We start from the raw sequence: 27,622 nt of genomic DNA, 5'->3' as shown, positions 1-27,622 counted from the left end.
TTATTCCTTCTTGACAGACTCCTTGCTTCTTCCTCCTTCCCAGTATAACCAATACAAGGAGAACAGGTAGAGTGCAAGACAAACCATCAAATCATAGTGATAGAGCGTTGCAGCAAACACAAGAAAGAAGAAGAAATAAAAGATTTTGCAACCAATATGTTTTAAAACCTGGAGATTCACTAGGCAGCATATGTGCTTCACTTTTCTGGTCAGAAATATCTGCAGAATGAGAAATATGCTGCTTTTCATTCTGTGAGTCATCAAGCCAATTTAGTGTTTTCCCCTCAGTTATTAAACGGTCAGAATCAGAGCCCTTCCTGCCAACTTCTTCGGTAGGCTCACTAATTGAAATTTCTGGCCTCAATGACTTCTCTTGTTTGAATTCTGCTTGATGGAAACATTGACCTATATTCTTCCCTCTTTCTTCCCTAGAAATGGCTGTGTCTGAAGAGGAAGGTACTTCTTTTCTTCCAGCTTCAGGAGAGAGGTTTTTGTTAATACATGTCATTTCATTTGGTAGACTTAAATCACATCCTGACTCAGCAAAAACCTTTTCAATGACTTTGAAATCAGAGTGAATATATGGATGGTCCTTGTCTCCTGCCACAGTGGACCCTTCAGAAGATGCCACTGAAGAGCTTTTATAGTGGTAATTGGACATAGTGTTTGTACCAGAGGGTGACATTTTTGTTTCAGCTTTAGCATGCAGAGAGGAAGGTGTTCCAAGGTAGCTTTCTTCCCTACAGAACTCTTCCACTTCCTCACCATATAGGTGCTTTTGGGTGCTCAAGGAACATTTAGATACTTCTTCTGAATATAAACCCTGCCCCAAGCCATCTTTCTTTCCCATAGCAGAAGCCTTTATGGCTTCTCCTGCAGGTAGAATATTGCCAATGTCTGATTTTGCTTTGGCACGTTTTTCCCTGCTATTGCATACAGACATCATTTCTCTTTGCAGTGTTTCATGTACGCGTGCATTATAAATATCTAAAACTGATTCCTTTTCAAATTCGGTGTCATATAATACACCCACTGTGTTGAGTTGACAAAGAGCATAATGTGAACCATCATTTCTCCCTTCATGTGTATCAAACGCTGTTTCCTTTTCCTCTGTGGGCCTGTCACTTAGTGCAGTCTCTTGAGGTAGCTTAGCAATTACTGCTTTTTCACTGGCAGACATTTTTTCTGGAGCACTTTCTGATGTTGTTTTAATTATATAAGCTGTACCTGCCTCTGCTTTCCCTGTAATACCATGCTCAGAGACAGGAGACTTTTCACAACTCTCTGTCTCTTGGCAGGTAAACAGCTTTTTTGTGTAAGCCGTACTCTGAGACCTTGCATCACCCACCGCTTCCCACCGAACCCCACTATCTGCTCGTTTCCATGCCTGTCCTGTGCCATTTGCTTCACTTTCCTTCCCTATCAGTCTTCCCTTATTTCTGTTGTCTGACTTTCCTCTGTCTTTTAACCTTGTGAATCCTCTGTGTTCCTGAGTGTCTTCAGCTCTGCTTTCATCCCCCGGGGAGCAAGCCCTGGGATCTGCTTGCTCAGGCCCGGGTGCATGCTTGTTGTCTTCGGCAGGCAGGGACGATGTGTTGAAAGTTTTAGTAGTATGTTTTCTCTGTGATTTGAAAAATTTGGGTGCTTCCTCCTCTCCAATTAGTGCTAAGTCTGCTACTTCGATGACTTTCTTCTCCTTCTCTGTATCAGTGCTATCGTTCTTTTCTGACATTTCACCAGCTCCTTTTGTGTGTGTGTATTGGCTTTTTGTGGAATCTATTGAGACATCAGCATTTGCAGAAGTGTCGGCATATAAATCTCCTTTTAAATGTACCCGAACTTTGCTTTCAATCATCTTGATTTTTCCTTCATTTTTGTCAGTGGCTGACAACAATGAATCCAGAGTTTGGTGAGTCATTTGCGGCGCCTGGTGCTCTGGAGCTGGATTAGCATTGCCATCCAGCGTTTCTGTTATGCACGTATTTAATTGCGTGGATTCATCATGCACTGAGGAAATGGTTTCTGGTCTCATTTCACAGGCCTCTTTCGAGGTATCAGCAGCATCCTCACTGATGAATAACCTCTCCATCATCTTACTTCCTGAGGCACTATGTGTTTCACCTCTTGAAATATCTGTGTGGCTCTTTCGTTGTCGGCTTGAGATAGTAGCCACAATATCAATAGCCTCATTCTGCTTTGTTCCAGGAAAATATTTTGCTAATGAAAGGGTATCACTGGTACCAGTATGATCCCAAGACTGCTTGCTGCTGTTTGCCGAGCCAGCAGTGACTTCCTTTCCTAATGGCTGACTATTATAATCTCTTATGGAATACTTGGCATTGTCTTTTAATTCTTTTCCTGTCTCTTGTGAAGTATTTTCAGATGAGGAACCGATAGGCACAGGGTGCCTCAGCAAGTCACTGCTTCTTTCTCTACAGGTTAGCTTTTTCTCCAATCTTTCAGTTTCACTTGGAAAATTAACTGGTTCTGTTGTGTCTAAATTCCTTTCATCTCTGGTAGAGGTACCTTTAGCTCCTGTGAAGTGCTGATTTAGCTGAAACAATAGATTAGAAAAGAATGATCAAAAAGCACTTTACAAAAATATGCCAAATGAATGAGGCAGGATTTTATTATTGAAAGTTTTGTTTTCAGTAACAAAGCTTTTATGGAACATGTTCCAAACCATTTGCAAAATTTGCATTGTATGTATTTTTTAACATAGGTAATGAGCTTTATGGTGGTGTTGAAAGGAGCAGGAAATAAAATAGAATTCAGAACCCTCTCTCTTTATTCATGAGTTCAGTAAGCTGCTAGTGCATTTTATACAAATTAAATCTGAAGAGAATATTCCCTTAAAGGGAAGCTAATTCATTCTCTGCACATTCGGTTCTAGGTTTGGAGACAGGGAGGCATTGGAGGGGGGAGGACTGGTGCTTAAATGAGGGCACTGATACAGTACATCAAAGCATGGTAATGTACAGTATTGTCCAGTAAAACAAAGACATATTTCACACTGACAAATACTGTAAGGATTATCTTTGCTTCATTTCTCTCAGGGACCATTTTATAGGCTTCAACCAGACTGTTTTTAGACAATCTAGTAAGACATGAGTTGGAAATGAGATTAGCAAAGTAAAAGGCCAGAAACTAATCACTCTCCCTCCCAGCTTCCAAATACCATATTGTATTATTCAGCTATGCCTGCTTGTCATTGCACTCTCTCCTCACTTTAGCATAGTCACAGTGATAGCACTAGCTGATCAATTAGAGGCTAGCTTCTTGGGCACCCCTTTATGCATTTGCACTTGCTGTAGATACCCCCATTACAGTTTCTCTTATTAATATGTTTTCTGCAAAGCCTCTGCAAACTATTAATAGTAAAACGTCACTCAAAGAAAAGTGAGGGAGCTAATGTCTCTGCAAATTCTGTTTTAATGACCCTCTGCCAACCGGTGCTCAAGTGTATTTGAGTTCTTCGGTGATGCCAACTGTCAGGATTTAACAGTGAGATGCCTGTGTTTTTTTCCCCTCTTCATAACTGACATTTGCATGATCTCAATAATTATATGCAAATCTTACGATTTCCCCTTCTTCTCACATAAGGCTCATGTTACTTGTCAACTGCACAGCTGTCTTGTGAGCCAATGCCTGTGCGTTTCAAAGATTTGGTTGTATTTCCATCTATTATAAGCCTTCATTGTTTAATTCATTAAAGAGCGCATAGTGCAAATTAACATCTAAATTATAGCTCCCCCTTCATTTATTGTACAGACAATCCTGGCAATTGATAAACAAACGGTTATATTTGATCCTGCTTTTTGTAACAGAGTGGACTGAGAACAACAAGGGATTTTAGAGGTCCTCCTTTTTTATGTTTCATCATAAAAGAAAAAGAGAGAGAGAGAGAGATTGACTTTCAGGCAGTGAAATGTCCCACAATAGGCAACAATTTGGAACTTTTTTTTGAGAAAAGGCAAGAAAAATATATTCATATAAGACAAATTTATTCTCTATATATCAATAAGGAAAAAAAAAAAAGAATGGTTCTCATCTTCCTCTCCTGATTCAACATTCACATTTTCACAGGTGATAGCTATTATAATCTATGATTATGAATCTATGCACCCAAATGATATGAGCTGAGAACAGACATTGAGAATAATAGATTGCTGTATGTCTCATTTATTGCCATCTTTTTTCTTTCGTACTGAAAAATGCAAGCCAAACTACACACATGCACACACACAAATCCAAATAGATTGAATGTTCACTGAGTGAGAAATTTATTATAACAAATTTAATGCCAAATACTGATATAGAAAAATCTGTTATATAAAATATATATATATGTATTTTGTTCATATAGCACATTACATAGATATCTGTTGAAAAAAAATAAAAGGCTAACGGTACCATAAATAAAAGAATTATACCAAATATAAAGCATTTATGTAAGAATATACCCATCCTAGAGACTAGGATGAGAGATCTTTGAAATATTAGTTGTCTAATTCCTTCAAACTGTCACTTAGAGCCTCTGGTAAAGAAGTAAAAGGGAGAAGTCATTAATTTAAGACCAGAAAAAGTTGATGCACTATGCTGAAATCAAAGCACCTCCTATTGTTGAATCAGTTAGAGATTCAATGAAAGTACAGACCAAGGCTTTACATTTGTAAATTAGTACATCAGTCAGCTCTGTTAAAAGGGGGCATTTCACCAGCTTTGAAGAGTAAATGGATTCATATCATTTAAAACTGTAGATATAATTGTATAACACTTACCAGCAACTCTAATTCTTTTTCATCATCTTCGTGATCACCCTGGTTGTATTCTGCATTTTTATCTTTTATATTTTCATTAGCTGGTTCAGTCTCTTTGTCTTCTGCTTGTGAATAAACAATCTCTGGGATGTTTTTGTCTGAAGAGTTAACAAAAACATACTTGAATAATTTCCATGGGATTGTTTGTTACAGTATGTTTTTAATTAGCAAGAGCAGTAAGGAAAACTAATTAAACCAGGTGTTGTACCTGAATTCCTTGAATTATTCCATGTGTCATCATCAGATGTTGCCAATATTTCTTCTTTGCTGTTAAACAAAAGTAAACTTCTTGTGTTATTCTGTACAAAAAATTTGTTCTAATTCCTCTTAGACTCAGCTATAAAGACAGATGGTTAATTACACAACATTTTGAAAGCTGTTTGAAATTCTGCAGATAACTGCTTTATCAAATGTAGCTTTTTTGAATGACCTGATATTAAGTCTTGGTCTAAGAAAGAATTGGTCAAGAAAATGAAAATGTGTTGACCTTCAGATTACATTGCAAAGCTGATGGGTTTTCCCAGGCCTTTTCTGAGAAAGCAGCACAAAGGTGATTAGATGGGTCAGTGACAGGAGAGAGTACCTTTGGGGTCAGACAAGGGTCTGGAAGGATGTATGTGCTTAGGAGACCGGGCCTCTCTCTTGCTTATATTTTTTAAATATTTGTATACAGAGATTTCTGGAAAAAAGACATCTTTTTTTACCTGAAATAAATCAAAAATTCTCCCTGCATGCATGCAGTATAAATCCTGTTGCTAAGCTATGGCTGGCCGATAGGAATGAATTCTGCTTCCCTGCAGCTGGTGCAATTTTTTCTGTTGCTTTGCTGGCTGTGAAAACAAAGGCCAGGTCCAACACGACAAACACCTACAGAGAGATGCTGAGTGCCTGCAGTCCTCATCAATATCAATGCAAAGTGATAGCAGTTGGAATTGTGTGCTTATAGGGATGTAACCTTTAGTATAACGGCGGGAAAATCTAAAAAGAATGTCACTTATGTAAAATGTAAATTATTATATCACTTCTAATGCTTTCTTTATGAGGTAGATTTTTTTTTCCTGTAGGTCTTAATTTATACATTTTTCAACCAGCCGTCCACCTGTGTTACTGAAAATTACTTTCTAATTTTCAAATATTAATCTTTTCCCTTTCTATTTTATTCTAGGTTCTTTCATTCAAATTGATATAACATTAACTCTGCCACCTAAAATGCTTAATTCAGAAGGAGGTTTCTAAATTTATACTTCATTAAAAGAACCTAGACATGAGCTGTCACCAACTTTTTAAAATACAGCCTTTCCAGGGATTGCCAGGCAATAGCAGACAGAAGATCCTTCCAGTTTAGCATCTGATCTCTGATACTGGTCACCATCAGGTACTTCAGGGGAAGATGTAAAGTTCTTGTAGGAAAAGACATGGGATAATCTGCATTGCCCTATTAAATGTCCTCTTGGGTTTTTGTTGTTAGAGGTTGTCCTTGAGGCACAAGATTTAACACTCTTTCAGCAGTTCTTTTTCACCATTAATTGCGATAATACTGAATATTCTTGATATTCATATGAATGTCATGTCATTTTTGAGTTCTGCTATATGCATAGCCTCCGCATATTTCTCATTCTCCTACTCACACCAAGTTGTACTTTCCTCTGCCAACAGTTGCTATAGTCAGAATAATCTGCATTTCTTCCTGAAAAGGCTGGCAGAGCAAGGCCTTTATTTTCAGGAAATCTGTGGGGTTTTTAAGGTAAAGCATCACTCCTTATTATTTATTCGTCATTATTTTTTGTGATATTCAAATGCTTCTCTTAGTGTTACACCTAGTCCCCAGTTTCATTCTGCCTCTTTGCATCTTTTTCAGCCACCTGTCTCCATAAGCCTAGACAGTGAGTAAGTTGGGGGTTGACCATGAGATAGACTCATACAAGATTTTAGATACTACTGGGCTATCTACAAAAGCAAAATTAGGGGCCAAAACTCTGTATAACACGTGAGCTGAGTTAGTCACACAAAAATAATGATCCTGAACCACATGGACTCAGCAGAGAACCACTTATTATCGTCTGGTGTTAAAAAAAAAAAAAAAAAAAAAGGTTTTCAAAGTCTTTATTTGAATACAACTGGCCTCATGCGGCTTTCAGCTATGTAGACATAACTCTAATCAGGGATGGCATCTTTTTCTGCTAGAAAGGGTCCTCACTTGTTCCTTAAAGAAATGGAGTTTGACCCACTCTTGTCCTTCAAGAAGCACTCCCAGAAGAAGGGATTCTCCTATCTGATGTAATAGTCTACTGGCAGCTGGAGCTTACATACAAGATGCAGTGGTACATTCAGCTTCTATCACAGCCTGAGGAGATTAAGAAACACACTGCATACACATCCAAAAAGTACCCAAAATACCAGGGTGTAGACCGTTTTGTGAGAAACTGGAGGGCAGATTTGCCAACTGCTCTTGAAGTTGGATGTACTATCCTGACTCCTTAGCTGATTTTTCATTACATGGAAAAAAAAAAAAAAAAAAAGAAAAGGAAACTGGATTGTATTCCTAGCCTCCTGCATTCCTTTTCCAGTGATGTGTTTGGCTTTTTTGTGTTTTTGTTTGTTTTTGTTTAAAACAACAACAACAACAACAACAATTTTTCTGTGTAAATATAGACACGGTCTTTGAATAAGGTTGTTAAAAAGGAGCACCTCTTTTCTGAACATTTAAATGTATAAGAATAAAGCTGCTTGAAGCTGTATGCTTATAGACATGCTACAATGGGTTTTACCTCATCTAGCCTTAATTTTCTAAGCACCTGTGTTCAGGCAATTGTGTACTTTACCCATATCATCACTGATGAGAGACTAACACTTCTGAGTAGAGATTCTTTCCCTCTATCTTGGACATCACCAGTGAGATTGTGAGAAATAAAGTTGTGTTTTTGCAATAGAAGGTGTCTTTGCAGTGTAAAATTCCACTAACCTTGCATATTCAAAAGTGATTGTGCAGGCATGACAGTAGCATAGCAGTGGGGAGTATGTTAAGAAGATAAGGGGAAAGTCCCACTGTCCCAAAATAAGGAGGATAGCTAAGAAAAACAGGATGAGCAGTGCAAAATCAGTAAAAATAAAAATCACAGGCCCTCTAGTCACGAGAGAAGAAGGAACAAAAGAGGAAAAGGAGAAAATAATGGTTGATCAGATAAAATTGCACATATATGGTATGGGTGTTGAGTATGTTGTGAACCTGTAGTACTCAGCCAATGAGGAAACAGGGGAGAAATCAGGTGTCGGGTAATAGGAATATAAGGTTATGATAAACTTTTACCGTGTGCTCCTGCTTGCAGGACGCCCGCCATTGCAATCATGAATAAAATAGCTTCACAGAAGACCCCGTCTGAAAAAATTATTGAGATTTTTCTCACAAGATGAAGAGAAATATCCTTTGAAGGAGCTTTTCTGCCTCTGGAAAAGACTACAGTGACTGCCTTAGGCTGGAACCATATGTTTTAGGTAACAAAAATTAGCTGAAGTGAATCCCACAATGTGACTTCAAATTCAAACTGGAACATAGCTAATGAGTTTTAGCAGCTGGGGCTGTACCATACCATGTGTGACCTGAGCAACCCAGTTTTTCTTCTGTTGTGACTAGAGCTGTGTTTGTCCTTAACTCTTATTCTGATAGCATATAGAGCCCTGGTCCACAAGCTTCTTTTCATAGCTGCAATAAAGGTAATAAATATCAACAATAATACAGCCTTACAGCCTGGATCCACAGCAAAAGATAATAGTGCACCACTTCAGGACTTCTAACATGACTTGTTTCTAACTAATCTGCTTGTTGCATTGAATTTTATAAAGATTGTAAGTTTGTAGCCCATAATTTGTACACCGCTGTTCTGCCAATGCCTGGCTGAAGGGAAATTCAGTGGAGGAAATTCAATATTTTCCTTATTTTACTTCTAGATCAGAAATATCTATCTTCGGGTAATTATTGTAGTGGGAAATCTGAAATTACCCTAAATTGAGGATGTTAACACTACTGTCTTTGAGGATCACAATGCACATAAAACAATAGCAGTTTAACAGCACTTCTTTAATCTAAGAAGTTGTATGAAGATGTTGAGTCTATAGGTTGGTATAATCACAGAACAATCTCAGAAATATATGTACACCTTAAAGAGAGAAATATTTCCCCAAAGCCCATAAATATTAGCCCCTTTAACAAGCAGTGACAGTTAGATGGGATAAAATTTCTACTACCAGATATTTAATCATTTGACAATAATGCTTTTCAAGAGTGTCCTTTCCCCTTGTTTTTTTATGGAAGACATTTGTCTAGTTACAGTTTTTTCTCTGTATTTTTCGAAATGCACCTAGCTTACTATAAGAATTCCATGAGCAGATTTTTTTTTTCTTAATTGTAATAATTCATCTTTTATTTTCTAAGTTAATTATTTCACTGTGGTTTGGGAGGATCTAAATGTATGTACATTGTGTATTGAGAGACACAAAATTTGTGTTAATTTTTAAAATCTTTATTTTTATTTTTAAGTGAAACCAGATATTCTGATAAAAATTCAGGCTAGAAAAAATAATGATATCAGCCAATGCAGTTCCCCTCCAAAATAAATACCTTTGTACCTGTAGAAGCTCAGTTGCTTTTTCTCCTTCAGATGAATGGAGTACATCTTCATAAAGTATATCAGGAACTTAAGAATTTCTACCAGCTTCAAAAAATACTTATGCTCATATGATTCATTCTTGATGGAACTACCATTCACTTGGACTGAGTGATAAAAAGAAAGCAGGAATAAGAATAGGTTATCGCTATAATTTCGCATTTAGAGAGAACAAATGAAAAGATCAGGGACTAGTTAGTAGGACTGAGAGGACTGAAAAGTTGATGGACATTATGAAAAGTTGTGGACATTATGTGGAGTTCAGAAGTCTCAAAGTTGCTCTGTTTGCATCCCAAACAGACAAAAATATTAACTTGAACCATAAAGATGATCACCTAAAGATGTGAAGATTAGGTAGAAAATGTATGAGTGAACGGGAAAAAAAATAGTTAATAAAAAGTATTGTTTTGACTTCAGAAGGGGTTGGGATACAGTAGGATACTTCAAGGCTTTGGAATTGGCCTTCTTGAGTCAAATAGGATTTTTTTTTTAGAAGTAAGTTTTTGATCAAGATTTCAGATAATCTGTGTATAACTCCCCAATCAAAAGACTTCTCTGAAAATTTTCTACCCCACTGCTGCTAATGGGGCAGAACCTCATTCAGAAGAACATGATGATTAGGGTATAATTGATGGGAACACAGACTTGGAAAATGATATTATTTAATTCAATCTGGGAGCAGAACTTGTTTAGATATGTTCCAATTAAGAGAAGTAGATAATCCCCAACCCCAAATACTGACAGACCCAAAAGAGGAAAAAATGCAGAAGTTGAAATTCTTTGCTACTCAAATCCATCAGATTGGTACTGATACTATTGTAACAGTATTGGAAGACTAGGAAAAGTATTAGCTATATTAAGGAAAAAGGAGAGAAGTAGTGTCTGGGCAACTACAGGCCCAGGTATCTCCAAAAAGTTTTCACAATAGACTTAGAATAAAACTTAAAAGGAGAGAATAAATACAGATAAATGGCAAATGACATAAAAATGCCAGACTCACCTGATAATATCTGTCTTTGATAAGATTACTGTATTTCCCTTGTTTAAAAATCAGTTATCTGATCTATCTGGACTTCATTAAAGCATTTGTTATGCAGCCACATGGGAAATTTATTAATTAAACTGGAGAGGAGGGAGATCAGAGCAGGAGCTCAGAGGTGGGAGAGAGGCTTGATGCCAAGCAGGGCCCTGCAAGACAGGCTGTGCCGAGCTGGCAGACATCACCCTGGAATTCGAGAGGACCAGCCGTGTGATCACTCAGTCATTTTATTACAGACCACGGCACAAAAAGTCAAAGTTAAATTAAATCTGTGGCAGATAGGAAGCTGGGAGATGTCACCAACACAGAGGAGGATTGAAAGAAATGGGTGGCCTGGAGGATAAGAATAATAGATATGGGATGCAATTCAAAATTATAAAGTGCTGGGTTATACATTTAGGGACTAGAAAGAATTTCTGCTACAAAATGAGAGTTCACAAATTGGAAGAAACAGACGAATAAGAAAAATCTGAGATTGTTTTTGTCAGAAATTTCCAAGCCAGCATTTCCAAGTGTGAGCTGGCTGTGGCAACACAGTGAGCAGGGTTCTGCAGTAATATGTCAGAGAGTAATGTGTCCCAGTAACGAAAGATTTCCAGGAAATGCTCATGTCCCAGCACCAGGCACTGGTAAGAACTCCTTACCAGTTCAAGAATTTCAAGAAAGATTATTTCAGACTGGAACAGGTGCAGAAGAGAACTACAAGAAGACGAGCGGGATGAAAATCATAACCAAGGAGGCAAACAGTATTTCTATTTTTAGTTTAGCAAAATATAGAAAGGAGAGGAGAAATAAATGTCCTCTATTTAAATAGCAGAGAGGTAAATACTGAGAGGGCAGAAAAGATATTAAGCAGCAAGACTCTGTTAATATATTAATAGAAAGAGTTGCCAAGAACATTTGTTGTGGAAACTTAAAAGATTTGTAAGCATTAGAAAAGCACATCCTGGACCAATTTTTCAGTGCAAGTACCAGATGCAAGCAATTGAGAAGGTCTCATCAAGGAAACACACTTTTGTGAATGGGCTTGTACAACATGTTTCCCAGTGGATAAGACTTCATGGTCCCCCAGTCCCAGTCCAGCCCTATATTATACACTCCTTCGTAGCTATATGCCCTGAGAGTTAGTGCTCATTTCATCATAACAGCAGGTGCTTTGGTTTAGGCTACACTAGGACTGGGCCTATAGCCAGGAGCTACTAATCTCTTCATAATGGGTGGAGTTCTTATAGCTTGTCAAGGTTTTAATTCACACAAATATTTGGCAGAAATTGTGTCAGTATGTTTGTATTACCTGCCACACAGTTTGCATTGTTCTGTGTTGTATCCATTTATGTTGTACCTTTACACTTAAATTACAAGATATTTATTTTACAGAATATGAGAGAAAACTAACATTGTCAGAATATAGAGTATGGAAAGATAAAAGGTTACCTGTCAATTTATTTAAATTAATGTAACATGAATAATTTTATACTATCTTATATTTAAATGTGGAAATATTTTATTCAGTCTGAAATGTAAGGAGGTATGGTGATGTTAAGATATTTAAAAATAGATATTTCTCAAATAATTAGTCAAAAGTATATATAAGAGAGAAAAATTGGGGATATTATTTTATTTTAAAATCCAGATAAGATTAGACCATCACAGAATGTTTCATGCTTCTGGATTTTACTTCAAGGCGTACTCAAAATCAAAATAATCCTTCTTCTGAAGCTGAGCTGAAGCTAAAATAAGAGGACTTGGCAAGACTTAAGTGTTAACTATACAGTAATTCTGTTTTAATATCAAGTCTAATTTCTAAACCTAAGAGAAGCCCAATGTACTATCAATATTCAATACAATTGGTCCTTTTGTATCTAGTGCTGAAAATAGCCAGGCTTGCTAAAGAATTATTCCACTGTGATGTAAACAACATATGAGATTCTTGAAAAGAAGTAGTTAAATGTGTTGGTAATATTTCATTGAGAACCAGGAGAGGAATAAGCAAATCCATGCAAGTAAGTGGTTAGGTTTGAGATGTCATTGGAGACCAACAGTGATCCTGCAGAACTGTAATCCCTCAGACCTAAGGAGAAGTGGAAGGATTGAGGAGGGAAGGTCTGTTGGTTTGGCTTGGTTTGTGTTGTATTAGAAGCAGAATGAAATAGAAAATGAAACAGCTACATTTATATTAAAAACAAAAAAAAAATCAAACAGCAATAAAAAATATTTTAAAAATTTTATGTGTGCATAGGAAGCATAAAGACTGCAAAATGCTTGAAGGAGTTAGGTTAAAATAGCAGTTCTGAGAAACCAAATAGTTTCTTTACATCAGGATTTTTCACATGTAATTCTGAACATTGGTAGTATCATAGGCAATGTCATTCAACCCACAAGCTTATAACAAAAACAAATTTCTAAGGAAGAAGGAATTTTGGAAAGAAGTAGGAAGACTAAGTATGCACGAAATTCTTAACAGAGCTTTAATATTCTATTAATTTGTTTGTATGAAATTGTAAAAATGAAAATTCTCTCTCTCTCTCTCTCCTTTTTTTTTTTTAACTGATATAAACCCTGTAAACTTTTGGTTTACTGGAAAATTACATTTAAAACCTTCCTCTATTACTGGCCTTAAAATACCAGCGCAACAGAGGAGAAAATACTAACAAAACCAAATCATGCAGAGAAGAAAATGCTTTATTTGTAAGTAAAAACATAAGCTTGATTCTGGTCTCATAATGGTGAGACTACCACTGAAGGTACATCCCAACCACCCTTTGGGATCTAGATGAAAATCATGTCCTGGCCTGTCTGTCTATGTACAACTTGTGAAAGGGTTTTAACATCCACCAAGAATCACAGTACCTGGATCTCTGAAGTGTGCACTTTCGAGTGGTGGGCTCTCCATAATTATTTCAATTCTATTTCCCTCTCTGACTATATAAAACGAGTATTTAACGAATAAAGATACACTCATTCCTTGCCTCCATAAGGCTCAGTTCAAAATTCGCCATAGGGACAAGTCTCCTACTGCTTAAGATTGATGACCGTGTTATCAATTGTTGAAGTTATAGTCTTTTAATACAACCTCTCGAGGATTTCTTATCACACATGTTTCCAACACCCTATAAATACTAGTCCCAAGCTCTGGTGCTGCCAGAGAATTCACAGCATAGCTCAAGAAGGGGAGGCACCACCTTGGCTTGAAGCCACCTTTGTGCTCCCTGGGGCCTGGCTTCACTGTGCCTGAGCACAAGCCGAGGCTGTCAGATGGCATGGAGATGACAGGGAGGCTGAGGATTACCTTCCCATGCCTGTTGCTACACCAGCATAAGAGGGTATTTACCTTATTTCTACTCTAGAGAATTTCTATCCCAGGAGGCTGTGCCTGTTGGAGGTCTGCCAAACAGCCTTCCCATAGCACAGTGCTTCACCTATTATTTCCAGGCACCTGAAAGTCAAGAGGCTACAAAATGCCTGCAGCAGAGCTGCATGCAGCAGGGTATCCTTATGTGCAACAACCTCTCTGTGGTGGAGAGGAGTCCTAAAGTGCTCTGCTTCCAAGGAGCAGACCATACCGTGCCTGGTAGCTGCACCTGGCAGTGGTGGCCACATTGGAGCCAGCCAGGCTGGTGGGCAGCAGGACCTGGCCTCATTCTCCAGGTCTGCCCGCAAGTTGTACCTACCCAGGACTTGAGCTCCCTGCAGATAAACAGAAAGAGTCTTGATAAAGCTAAGGAGAGAAATCATTGTTATTGCAGGAACTGGTGCTTATATCTCGTTTGTTTACCTGCACGTTTTGTCTAAATGAAGGCAGAATATTATTTTTATGAACGGTATGCTCTCATTTGGAATTGACACTAATGAATGCAAGGCCCTTTCCCCCTCTTGTTTGTACCATCAAATTAATTAGCTCTATTGTGACATCAGTATTTTTCTCAAGCAGTTCAAGGCTTGAGCATTTTCCTTTCTTTTTCTAAAGTGCATCTTCAGTGCCCTTTATCTACCATAAGAATCATGCATCACTTGTATTTTTCACAACTAATGCTGTTTATTATAAAAACTGATTGTGATGTGAAGATTGTTATACTGTGTGGCAAATTGCCCAAACAATTACTGTAAATGCATGAGCCATAAACTGTACTGCCAAGGACACTGGTAGGTTAGCTCCTATAAAAGAAACAATTAGAGTCTGAGGTGAAAATAATAGAGATGAGATGACAGTTATTGAAAAGGCAGAACATCCAGTTTAATGTTGTAAATATAGGTTTGTGGATTACACTGATGGTTTTAAAGTGTTCATGGCTTATTGAATGGAATAGAATATTACATACTTTAGAATGGGACTGTAATTATTATTCCTTTTTAATTGTGATGTCTGATGCATTTGTGAGTAGTTGTTGAGAACATCCTCACATTAGACTGATCCTAGTTCTAAATTATCATCCTGCTCCAAGGGTTTTCTTTTTTTTCTTTTTTTTTTTTTAAACTTTCTTTTACTTTTTTAGCATTTTGTTGTTCGGGGTCTGTTCTGAACAAAGTATTTTCTCTTGAGGAACTTAGAGTGCTTAGAGGGTTACAGCAATAATTATTTCAGTTTCAGCCTACACACTTCACTGCTTTAAATCATCATTAGAAGTTTCATCCCTCAGCAACTCCTGCTGAGACTGTCTCAGACTCCTAAAAACCGTTAGATAAGAATAGCTTATCTTTGTAACAATTTGTATATAAAGGTATTGATAAGAATTTGCTGGAAATTAAGGGAATACATTTTTCCTGAGGAATCATCTAAATACAGAATAAGACTCTTTTTTTTTTTTCCTATGATTACTAAAGAATTTCAATCATTCAAACAAGATTTGCATCAAATAAATATTAGGGTGCAGTAAAAAAGATGTGCGCTGTATGAGAAGACACATTGCGATAGACATTGGTAGATGTGAAAAAAATATAAGAAAAGAAACATTACTACCTGAGAAAATTAAAGGGTCCTCTGCTTTTTTAAGAGAGGACATAGGGATAAAATTCAAATATTGTTCCCTATGGAGAGTGCTAGCCAACTGGACAATTATGATTGACCAAGAAGGCAGAGAACCTGGGCATGCACGATCAAAACTGGACAGAGTGTCTGTCCATGGTTTGTGAGGAGAGGACAAAGTGAGCAGCAGAACAAAGACAGCAAACAGCAAAAGGCAGTCAGTGTCAACACTGCAGCATATATGATCTCTGAAGTACCAAATCCATTAGTAGGGGAAAAAAAATCAGTTAAAGTAGCTCTGAAAGAAAGTTGCAAGAAACTAAGTGCTCAGCTGTACCACCTTTCAGGGAAATGTTCTAAGTAATTTTAAGGCTTTTACTTATAAGGCTTTACTTAAGAAGGGCTGTTCTTAATGGTTGTGCTCAATTTAGGAGCATCACAACCATGTCATATAGTGATCAAATGATACTGAAGCTCAGCTAACACCATTTCTTATTTCTGGTCTTTTAGTTTACACTCCTAACACACATCTGAATTTCTACTTACACGACTACTCCACTTGAAAATATGGCTGATTCCTACCTAAGAGTTTTCAGCTTCAGATGATTCCACGTTGTAGAGATGCTGTGTGTGCTGGAACCGCAAAGTTTCTGTTTCATGTCAGTGCAATGTGCATGTGCCACCTGTGGCAGTACCATTGCTCTTTATTTGTGTTTACATTTTTTTTAGAAGGTGTTTTAAGAAAAACACAAACACAACAGGAAAATAATTTAAACAGTGTGGAAAACAATTGTTTAAATTACATTGTTAGATTTTAAATAATTGAGACCACACAGAAAAAGTTACAGAAATTAAAGCAAAAACTGGAAAAAAAATTATCAACAGATATAAATGAATGGCCATGTGAACATTAAGTAGAAAATACTGAATAGTTTTTTAAAAAATATTATGCTGTTACAAGTGATCCTATTAGAATGAAGCTGTATGTAAAATCAGAACCTTTATTACAAATCTAGGCAGCATTGATTTTCTTATATGACCTTCAACTACCAGAAATGTTAGAGAAGGCTCCACCTAGTCCTTAGTAAATAGGTGTCACCAAACAAATGGGACTGACACTAATTAGCTCCCTTGTTGATAGTCAGGACACAGAGGATAGAGGCATGGAGACAGTGACCCGCTCATCATTAGAGTGGTAGGTGAGGATATTTGCACACTGGCACAGCAATGGAGGTTTGCACCGAAGCCACCATTTTGAAACTATGCTGTGAACAGAAGACTGTGTTATCAGGAGAATCAGTTTAGCGACATTCACAAGCAGTTTGCACAAAAATAGAGTCTAAAAGAACCTCTATTTAAGTGTTTGAAATCTGAGAAAGAGAATATTAACTTGTGGTTTTCCCCTACCTGGAAAATACAGGAAATACCTGTTAGTTTGGGTCATCTCGTGACCCAAAAAGGGGCTGAAACCAGAAAAGAGCAAAAGGTGGGCCTGCAAAAGGACAAATAAAAGACTGTCAGTAGCTTCTAAACAAGGAGAAATTGGAAAGGAAGTTTGGAAAGTGGAGTGGAAAAAGATGCTAAGAATAAGCAGGATATAGTATGATGATTAATAGTATCGAGGGGAACAATTGATCAAGAGAGCAGCTGTGAGGGAATTTGAGTGTTTTTTTCTGAAAAGATAATTCCCAGCAGGGTTCAGGCAATGTTTGTAATAAACCTATTTTTATTAAGATTATTGGATTGGTGCTATCCAGGGGATTATATTTTCCAATTACTAATATTTTCATTTTTCAGTCCTAGTTTATGATTGAAGCAGGGACATAGGTGGCACAGAACAAAATGCATTGGCCTGGTTTGGGATGAGAATAATCACTGCCTCAAAGCAAACAGAGTCCCAAGAAATTAGTCTTTATTTTCTAGCTCATTAAAAAAGACCTTGAGTTTTAATGCCAAAACATTCATACATTTATTTATTTTTTTAAATACAGGTGCATATCTGTCCTTTTGAAGATTTTAGTGCCTGTGTGTCTGAAAAGGGAGCACAATCCAATTTGGTGGCAGGTTCTAACCTTTAACATAGCCTTGTCTATCCCCAAATCTCATTATTATAGATATAAAGAACGCACACACGCACACACACAAAAGAAAAAAAAAAAGAAAGAAAAAAAAAACCCTAAGTCTCAAATTAATCTGAGACTATGAACTATGAACTAAGTAACTATGAAAAGGCAGACTGCAACTTTTGTCAGGCTTTCTTATAGCCCTGTCATGATTGTGGTACCTTGTTATGATATCTACATAAAAATGTTGAAAAGAAAACAGGTCAGAAGCCTTGTTGCACCACTGTTTTGTACATGGAAGTGTCAGAAAGCTGCTTAAGTCCCTTGACAGATTGGGCTAGCTACTTCAGCAACAAGGAAGTTTTTTAGGGAAAGATTCCCTTGGAAAAAGCTAGAAGATCTATCAACAACTCCATTGTGAATTAGTGGTGCAACACCTTACTGCTGGGGTGCCTACCTCCAGGAGTCAAGTTTCCTAAGGAATAAGCTCAGTCTGAGGTCAGAGGAGAACTTTCTTTGGTTGCTATTTTGTCTGGAAGGGACATGGTAAAATATCAAAATGATGTTGTAGAAAGGAGTTGGGGGTGGAGGGCTTTTGTTTTTCTCTTGCTTTTTTCTCCCATTGTTTTAAAAGACATAAGGAGAGAAAAGCAAGTACCATCAACAGGTCTTGCAACTCTTCCAAGCTGGACATATTTTGGGTAGATCTGAGAAGAAAAAGTCCTTAGGCTCCGTGGCACCTGGTCTTTCCTTGGAACTTAGCTGGATTAAAAAAAAAAAAAAAAAAAAGGAACAGTCCTCTACCAGCATGTCAGGGGACAGCCATTTCCTAGAGGCTGACTGCAGTATGCTGAGGCACGTACACAGGAAGATGACAGATGCCTTAGAGATAGACGGATGGCAGTCAGGTGAGACTAAAGCACAGATACCAGAAGAACAGAATAGGTGACCACAAAAATCCCTAGGCAGTCATTCTCAAGAGAGGACAGATCTAGTCTAAAATTTGGAAGGCACTTCTAAACTCAGTAAATATCTTAACATCTGAAATTTCCAGGTGTTATCACCATGAGAAGAGACATTTATAACTTTTTCCCCCATACACTACCTTACTCTTACATAACAAGAAGGTCACTTTGTGATAAATATCAATATTTCTCACTTGGTTTGTCAATGTTCAAAATGGTTGCACCTATGATTTAGCAATTTGAACACTATGAATAACATCTGACTATGTAAATGAATATTTCTATGAAGAAAATCTAACCTAAAAAATAACCTCAGGGATACTGGTGCAAGTTTACTGGAGTAACTGGGGAGAGAGAAAGACTGACAAACTCCACAACTATCACAACATGAAAGGCTTGAACATCTTACACTACTAGAAGCCATAAATGTTATTGTAGGAACAACTACGATGTGTCAATGAAAAATTTAAAGGCAAGTTCACTTGGTGCACCCAAGTGCAAGATAAGAAAAAAACTGCCAGCTTTACCTAGTTCACATGGACTCCTCACAGTAGCACTACATTCAATTGCATATTTCAGTGCTCTTCAGTGCTCTTTAGGGCTGTTATTAGTAACCAGCAGTAATAAATCTTTGGGTTTAGTGTCAGAGTATCAGCTGGCTCTACAGATCAGGAGAAGGAGACCAGAGAGACAGCCAGAAAACCAAGCCCCCCATTATGCCTTGGCATATCAACTAATATTTTTGTGTGTGTCACTGAAGGCCTAGGGATCAAATAGCCACTTCTAACATATTCCCTCAGTGTTTAAAAGGTCTTAGCTCTTCCTTCGCCCTGAGGTAGGGACTGTATTTAGCTTGAAAAGTATTTGTTTGGACATATTTTTCTATTTTATGTAACTGAGAAAATAAACCATCAACAGTTTATGTTAAAAATATGATAGACGATCGGTTCTCTGGAGTTACACTGTCATTGAGTCAATTGCTTCAATTTTCAGAGCTGCAGAGCTATGGCTGGATCATAGCTTAAAGTTCCTAATCAGAATAAACAGCTCAGATGACACAGGTAGTGAATGCATTGATTAAAAATGCCTCTAGTGCTCTCAGTTAACGTCTCACTGACTTTAAATATCTTTTCAGGACTAACATTTATCCAAGTCAAGATGAATGTAATAGAACATTTTTTTCTAAATGAACATTTAGAAACTGCAATAACTGGACAGTGGACAGGAGACAAAATATTGAAATATTCCTTACCAGCTCTGGTCAACTTGCTAAACAGGTATCTAACTAAACAAAAGAGTCATTAAACAATAGAATACAGGAGCAATGTATTTCTATTTGTTCAAAGGTATGTCACGAGTACGGTTAGCAAGTGTATATTTGGTATGTGTATGCCATTCTCATCCATATATTCCACCTGTTTTTTTGGCATTTCTGTGATAGCTTTCAAAGCCTTATGCCATTAGCTTAGATATCTATCCTTAGGGTCTTTAAGATATTTCATATTTAAAATATTAAGTGTGTCTGGATTTTGAAATATTGTGATTAGATAAATAGAAAAAAGACAAATTAAACCACTGAGTGTAGTACCTGTCCAAGTAGGATTGTTCCCTGCAGAATATTTTTAAGTGGTTTATCTTAGCTTATTTTAATTGACTTTGGAGAGTAAGGCTCTAGCAATTTCCTCAGAAGATAACTCTACCATCACTATTAAGAAACACTTCCTAACATTCAGCCTTAGTTCCACAGCTTGTTTTTACCCCACTTGTCTGAAAATTATATTTTAGAACACCTTAAATTGTCTCCCCAATAATCACACTCTTGAACTACCTGGAGAAGTGTTATTTTGATGCCTACATACTTCTACAACTGGCAAAGACTGGCATTGACCAGGAGGCAGGGAATACCAGGTTAGAGTCAGCAGCAGAGGAGTGCTGCTTTTAGCTGGCTCCCTGTGAATGGATAGCTTCTCTAGCAGCTGCTCTGCTGGTAAAAACAGTGACTGCAGTCACTTGCTAATAATAGTAATAAACTTTAGTCAAATCCCATATCTGTATGCTGATCAAGGTGTAACTTGTGACTTGAGATGCCAGAAACAACCTTGAGATTAAATAGTAGTACACAAAGAAGACGTATATTTTAACACCTTTTCAGCTCTTCTTTTCCCTTTCTGATTATGATGTGAAATAATCAAAGGAACAAGGATTAAAAGGGAATATAATTTAAATGTCGTATTTTAAATGAACCAGCTGGGAATGATACAGTTTTTCCTCCTAGCAAAGTATATGCAAAACTAAACATCTTCCTCAGAAGTCCTCATTTTTTAAATGGTTTGTGGGAAAGACCAAGAGGAGGTGATGCAGAACTGCATTTATCAGCACAACTAGGCTCAGGTTTGCCATCCACCTGTGGAAGACTGAGCACACTGCAGTCCTGCCAGAACATAACACAGAAGCACAGAACAACTGAAGTTGGAAGGGACCTCTGGAGGTCATCTGGTCCAACACTCCTTCTCAGTCAGGGCCACCTAGAGCAGGTTGCCCAGAACAGCTTGTGAAGATCTCCAAGGATGGAGACTCCGCAACCTCTCTGGACAACCTGTACAGTGCTCAGTCACCCACAGAGGAAAGAAGCTCTTCCTGATGCTCAAAGGGAACATTCTGTGTTCCAGTTTGTGCCCATTGCCTCTTGTTCTTTCACTGGGCACTACTGAAAAGAGCCTGGCTCCATTCTCTTTGCTTTCTACTTTCAGGTAATTATACACACAGATAAGATCCCCCTGAGCCACCTCTTCTTCAGGATGAACCAGCCTTTCCCAGCCTCTCCCAGCCTTTCCTTATTGGGAGAAATGCTCCAAGCCCTTTATCATCTTCATAGACCTTCTTTGATCTCTCCGTTATGTTCATGTCATTCTTGTACTGGGGAGCCCAGAACTGGACACAGGTGTGGCCTCACTAGTGCTGAGTAAAGAGAAGGAACACCTCCCTCAACCTGTTGGCAATACTTTGCTTAACACAGCCCAGAACATCATTGGCCTTCTTTGTGGCAAGGGGACATTTTTGGTTCACGTGTCTTCAGCAACGTACTTACTTTGCCTTCCGTCAGAAAGTGGATGAGACTGGAGCTGAAGACAGGAGAGTACTCATGCACAGAAGAAATTCACTGACAGTTGCATTAAGATTATTTAGTATTTATGCTGATGAAAATTGGCATTGGTGACCCACAGACCAGATTTTTTTTAATCTTTTCCTTCTCATAACACATTTTACATAGAGCAGCTCTTGTATGAGACATCACCTATTTTGTGTTCTTTTTTGAAGAGACATCATGGAGGGAAATAAATTGATGTACTGCCATTCAGAGAAAAGAACGTCCAGCAATTACCAGAAAAACACAGGACCAACATCATTTCAGAGTGAAACATTTGTGGGCTTAGAGAGTTAAGAGTGGGATAACTAACAGTTATGACAAACATATTAGCTTCCCTTTCCTTGTCAGAGGACAGGAGTCCAAATACATTTTAGCCTTTTGAGAAACATTTCTCATTCTTATCAGCCATTTTCCTCGTGTTGCTGTTCCAAATGCTCTCTTGACAGATGGCAAATCAGGACCAGGCACAGAAATAAGGTACAGCCTCACCAGTGACTGGCCACAGTGGGGGGAAAGGTTTGCAGGTCGTTATCACTGCGCCGTGCACCATGATCTACAGGATTTTGCCTCATGCAACACACAACCAGTCCCTGTCTCATCAGACCGATGCAGGAGCCTGGGGTCCACAACAAAATCACGTGGTCCAAACCTGAGGACCAGGAGAAATTTGTGTTCAGAATCATTATCCATGTCCCAAAATCAAAAGTCAAACAAAATGAGGAAAAACTGGAGCTGATACAATTCAATTACGTTTTTCTTGATGTTTAGATGTTTGTATATATGATAGAAATGAGGACTGTTTTCTGACAGGAGCTCTCTTTTTTTTCTTTCTTTTTTTTTTTTTTTTTTTTTTCCAGTGGCAACCTTCACATTTTTAGGAGTCATTTTTTCCCCAAAAATATGAGTATGTACAAGTTAAATGCACACTTTCAGATAGACTTAAAGATAAAGTAATTAATTCAGACACTATTGTTTCAAACTATACTTCGTTCCTATGAATCTTCAAGTTTTTCGAAAAACAACAAAAATTGTTAAAATTTATATTGGAGAGAATTTTTGCATGGAAAAATACAGTTGGAAGCGAATATTTTATGAAAGTTTGGGAGAAGACTATTTTTTCTTGTCTAGGCATAGAAGCAAAAGCATGTAAAACATGGAATGAATAGGCATGTGGTTTTGATCATCCGAATCTAGATAGTTTTCAACATTAGTTATTCCATGCAGCTTTGCCTTTTGCTACCATATTTTTCAGGTGTGATTTTTGAGGGTTGAGTCCATTTTGATTTTATTTTTTAATAATGATGTCAGAAGCCATCTCATTGGCCTTATTCACACAACTTTGTCCTGGTTCATATTCTTAAGGGTAACATGATACAGTCATATTGTGTTTCCTCAGTAACTTCCTCTGAAAGTGCATATTATTCCTTTCACTTAACTAACGCAAATAATCCTCGCTAATGACATTTAATGAGCCACACAAGTATGCCCTAGAGTGGATCAGACTATCTGCTTAAAAAACATAATACTTAAACAGTCTTATTTTTTAACTGGAAAGGTAAATTGCACATTTTAAGAGAAAGTATAAATATCTTAGATTATCAAGATTAAAGATAATCAAGATAAATATCAAGATTTAAAAAATAAAATGATAACAGGTTTCTAAATTTTAACTAGGGGCTTAAATAAGTGCCCTTTTTAAATATCATTACATTTAGGTTGCTATAAAGAAATCATCAATTTAAGATGTCCAGTTTGTGGACATAGATAACAATATTACTTACCTGTGTGATCCATAGGTAAAATTGTTACTAATTCTCTGTATATCTGTTTGCATTTCTGCACCTTCTAGGACAACCTAGTTATGGTCCAGGACCCCACCTTGCTAAATACTGTATATATATACAGCACGGCACATATATGTAGAGTTTACAATTTGAGCATAAAACAAGAGAAAGAGAGAAAAAGAGGGGGGGGGTGCTTGTCAAGGAGAGCAGGGAAACAGACGGCACTGTTCAACATGATATGAAGTCACAGCACATCATCAGCCTCACTTTGCCAATTTTGGGGGGTTTGTTTTTCTTGTGATTTTTTATAGACATCAAAGCAAAAGAGTTTTAATGAGGGTCTGAAGGAGAATAATGAGGTACTTTTGCAGATGTCTGCAGGGTGTTCCTCCTCACTCAAAGGGGCAACATGTACAAAGACACTTTGAAAAACAAGTGAGCAATGGAGGTTGGCATCTTAGTTCTTTTGAAACGAAAGGCCCTGATGGTGACCTCATTTACACTGGTGAAAGCTGTAACTCCTGTGAAGTCAATGAAATCCCTGTAGCATAAAATTGGTCCTGGATTACAATCTGCCAGCACTGTCTTTCAGCAGCCATAGAGACCACTGAAACGGTATTCCAGAAATACTTGTAGCACATTTTTTTCATTTAATGTAAGGACTCTTTACATCCTTCTGCCACTAAAAAGTGTCTTGAAAGTGCATGTAGGTAACTGTTTGCCAAAAATGTGTAACAGATCTTAATGTAAACAAGAACCTGATCACTTTGTTTTTAATGTCAGAAATTGTTGTGTGTACATGTGTATACATGAACAAATATGTATTTGTGTGCATACATATGTACGCTTACATATGTATATATATATACGCATTTATATGTGCACACAGACACACACATATATACATATATGCATTCTGGTACGTACTGATATGGAGGGATACAACTTCACATCTCCGATAAGGGACAAGGTAATTTGATGTTAGGAAGTAGACATGTTATCTTCTTTCCACTTTCTAATATATGTTTGTGGCTGAGGTATCTATAATATATTCAGCATATACATGCAAAAGAGCATTCCCCAGATTAAATGTGTCTACAATTTATACTAACACCAGATGTATCACTGCAGGGTTTTCAGGGAGTTAAACTGTTTTTTGTCACTTAACCTCAACTGCCCAATTGTGTCTAAATTTGCAGGTCAGTCCCAAACACAGCTGGAAGCCCAGGGCTCCCTAAATTAAGACTCAGCTCTCCGTGTCCATCTCCTCCATGCAGGCTACCTGAACTCAGCCTGAAATCACACTGCCTGCATATGCCTGTGCTATCTGATATCAAGGCCCTTCTACAGAATACCTCAGGCTATCTTATTTACCCAGAATGAGTCATGTGACACTTCTTGAAGGACAGATACAACGTACAGAACCAGGCACAAATGTCAGGATCTGACCACACAGCAGATAAATGCGTTGAACCCTCTGCTCTTACGTACAAGAACATTCCCTGTGGAAGCACCAGTGAGCTGACCCAGGACTGGCCCAAGAGACGCTTGCCAGGAGAGCTCTCTGGACTGTCTATGAACTGGACCTTGGGTTATCCCTGGGGACTGCTCTTACACCATGTTGGTGGTGCAGGCACTAAGTTGTATTTCACACATTCCCTCACAGGACTCATGCACTTAGAGCTGCCAGAGGCTCTCAGCACAGTGAGCCTGGGCTACAGGAGGAGACAGAACAGAGAGGCTCTGCTAGGGGAAGCCTTGGAGGATTCCCTTCTCTTTCAGTTCCAGCCACTGCCACAGGTTTGTTCCTGCTTCCCCACCAGTTCTGTTCAGTGGAAGAGTGCAGGCAGTTAAAACCTGGGAAATCAAACAACACCATCTTACTTGGCAAGAAAACAGGAAGTAAAAACTCAAGATGAATTCAGTTCAGGGATCTAAGTATTGCAGAGGATGCCGCAGGTAAAATATAGATTTGGTTCTGCAGAATTTCTATGGATTTAGAGGAATTTTACTAAACAAAAACCTGAGAATTAGATTTACATGGGCAACATTGTTTTACTTACAGAAACAAGGGGAGTTAAAAACAGAGTAGGAAGCTAAAAGTTACTGTTCCTGCGTTTCTCTCTTCATTTGGGGTTAAGCTATAAGTTAACTACTGCCACTTTATAATCAACAGAATACTTGCCTACATTTAATCAGAACAATGTATATTGAATACATTTTGTTTTTATTATGTTACCAGTTCTGCCTTATAAATCATTATTCATTTCACCAGTTGTGAAACAAAACATCAACCAATGGCAGGGAGAAGGATTTGTTACTCTAAGATGCACCTTGCAGAACAGCCCAGCCAATTGCAGAAAAGTTTGTACCAGCTATTCTAATTGCAACAGGACCCTTCCCTGAGTTACCAGCTTCCTGACCCACTGTTGCCATTTCTGTTTTAGTAGCTGCACATAGAGAATGAAATATAAAATAAATTATGTGAAAATCCAGGATTTTTTTTTCTTTTTAATTCTTGTTGACTTACCAAGGGACTGAATGTGAAGTGCTTTAAGCGTAGAGCTACTTCAGTCTAGAGCAAAGTAGGCTCACCAGACCACTGATGTCAGCTCAGTTTATATGCTACAGAGATCAAAATCAGTACACAGCACATAATTTGTAGACCCTCACAATACTTTTCATATGAGGGGCATGCATGCCATATATTAAAACTACGATGTTTGATTCCAACCAACTGTCTGCAGAAAACTACTGTCTGATATATGCAAGAGCTTTATTGAAAACAAGTTTTGGTCTGATATTATTTAAACAACAACAACAACAGTCAACATGGGAATATTGGCTTCAGCAAGTTAGAAAGTTAGAATTAGCCAGCTATTTTGTAAGTTAACAAAAGGGAAGATGTAACCTCACCTGCTTGGTGTTGTCTTTAAGCAGCCTTTAAGATGTCTATCAGTAGCTTCTCTGTGTGGTTTATTATCCAGCTTGGACACATTTTCTTTCTTGTGACAAATCAGAGTGTAGTTTTTGTCATTGTTGTTTGCCCAGAAAGTACCAATTGATGTCTCATATCGTATACAGAACTCCACTTTGGCTCCATCTCTCTGATAAGGAGGCACTAAAGAAATCTTAAAGCAGAATTGGTCAGTTTCACTGCCACAAGAATTAGGCATGAATTCTGCTAGGATATCATAATAACTGACCCAGTCATCCAGTGTCATTCGAACATATACCTGCTTTTCAAAAGATACATTGAGGACTCTTATAATACCGTTCATACAGGTAATCCCAGGCAGGAACACAATTGACTCCAGCAGTACTTTCTGCTCTCGCACTTTTTGCAAAAGTTCTTCTTGGGAAGCAGGTAATGTAAACAGCTGAGACAAAAAAAATTCCTCCTGAGGGAACACTTCATCTTCTAAGTCATTATTTTGTGCTGTATTTGGAACTTCCCATGTATCAAACTCTTTAACAGACACAAGATCAAACCCAAATGCATCAGCAAACGAAACTTTTCTTGCAATGGTGGTGGGGGTATCTGCCTCCTCTTCCTCTGAAGAAGCAGAATTCCGCCTTCGGGGAAGTGGAGAGAAACGATGTTTAATGTCAGGTTTAACATCTTCATCTTCAGAAGAGAAATCATTCACAGTAGGGACTTCTAATAAGTTAGCCTTGCTAACCCTACTAGGTCCTTCAAAAGACTCCATTGGGCTCTCTGATATAAACTGAAAGAGAACTGTACAACTAGTAACAGCTGATATTTGAGACACTGTGATTTAAAACAAGGATTAATGTTACAGTTGACATTGCAAAAGGGAGTCAGGCCTATTAATAGATGCTATGGTGTGTTAGCTATGTTCTTCTGTCCTCCATCTGATAGTATTAGGTGTTATAATTTCAATTATACATTTCAAATATTGCATTCCCTATTTTTATGTGGCTCTGTGTGCTATGAAGAAAAATAATACTTGAAATCTAACTGCACAAACAGCTATCTTTAGGTGAGTGATCATCTTATGCTGCACAATAAATTGATCATGTTCCACAAATAAGGAGCTATTAATCTCTGATTAGTATGTATCAGGCAAATAGTTTCTATATTTTCAATTATTCCTGTATATGTTTTCAAGGCCTCTTTTTTTTACAATGTTTAAAGGCATATAAGTACAATGCCAC

The 27,622-nt window shown here is 37.7% G+C and overlaps 1 protein-coding gene across 1 annotated transcript; it reads right to left on the bottom strand.

Moving 5' to 3' along the window:
• PPP1R3A (protein phosphatase 1 regulatory subunit 3A) lies at positions 1-27,153 on the bottom strand. The gene is given in 5 exon segments (XM_035544154.1): positions 1-165; positions 167-2,554; positions 4,782-4,918; positions 5,029-5,087; positions 26,360-27,153. Coding segments are annotated over 5 exon segments (3,543 nt in total).
• Positions 27,154-27,622: the final 469 nt, after the last annotated feature.

This window comes from Cygnus atratus, chromosome 1 (genome assembly GCF_013377495.2).
Source record: "Cygnus atratus isolate AKBS03 ecotype Queensland, Australia chromosome 1, CAtr_DNAZoo_HiC_assembly, whole genome shotgun sequence".
NCBI lineage: Eukaryota > Metazoa > Chordata > Aves > Anseriformes > Anatidae > Cygnus > Cygnus atratus.
The sequence above is the reverse complement of the archived record's forward strand: the minus strand, read 5'-3'. Positions and strand labels throughout refer to the sequence as shown.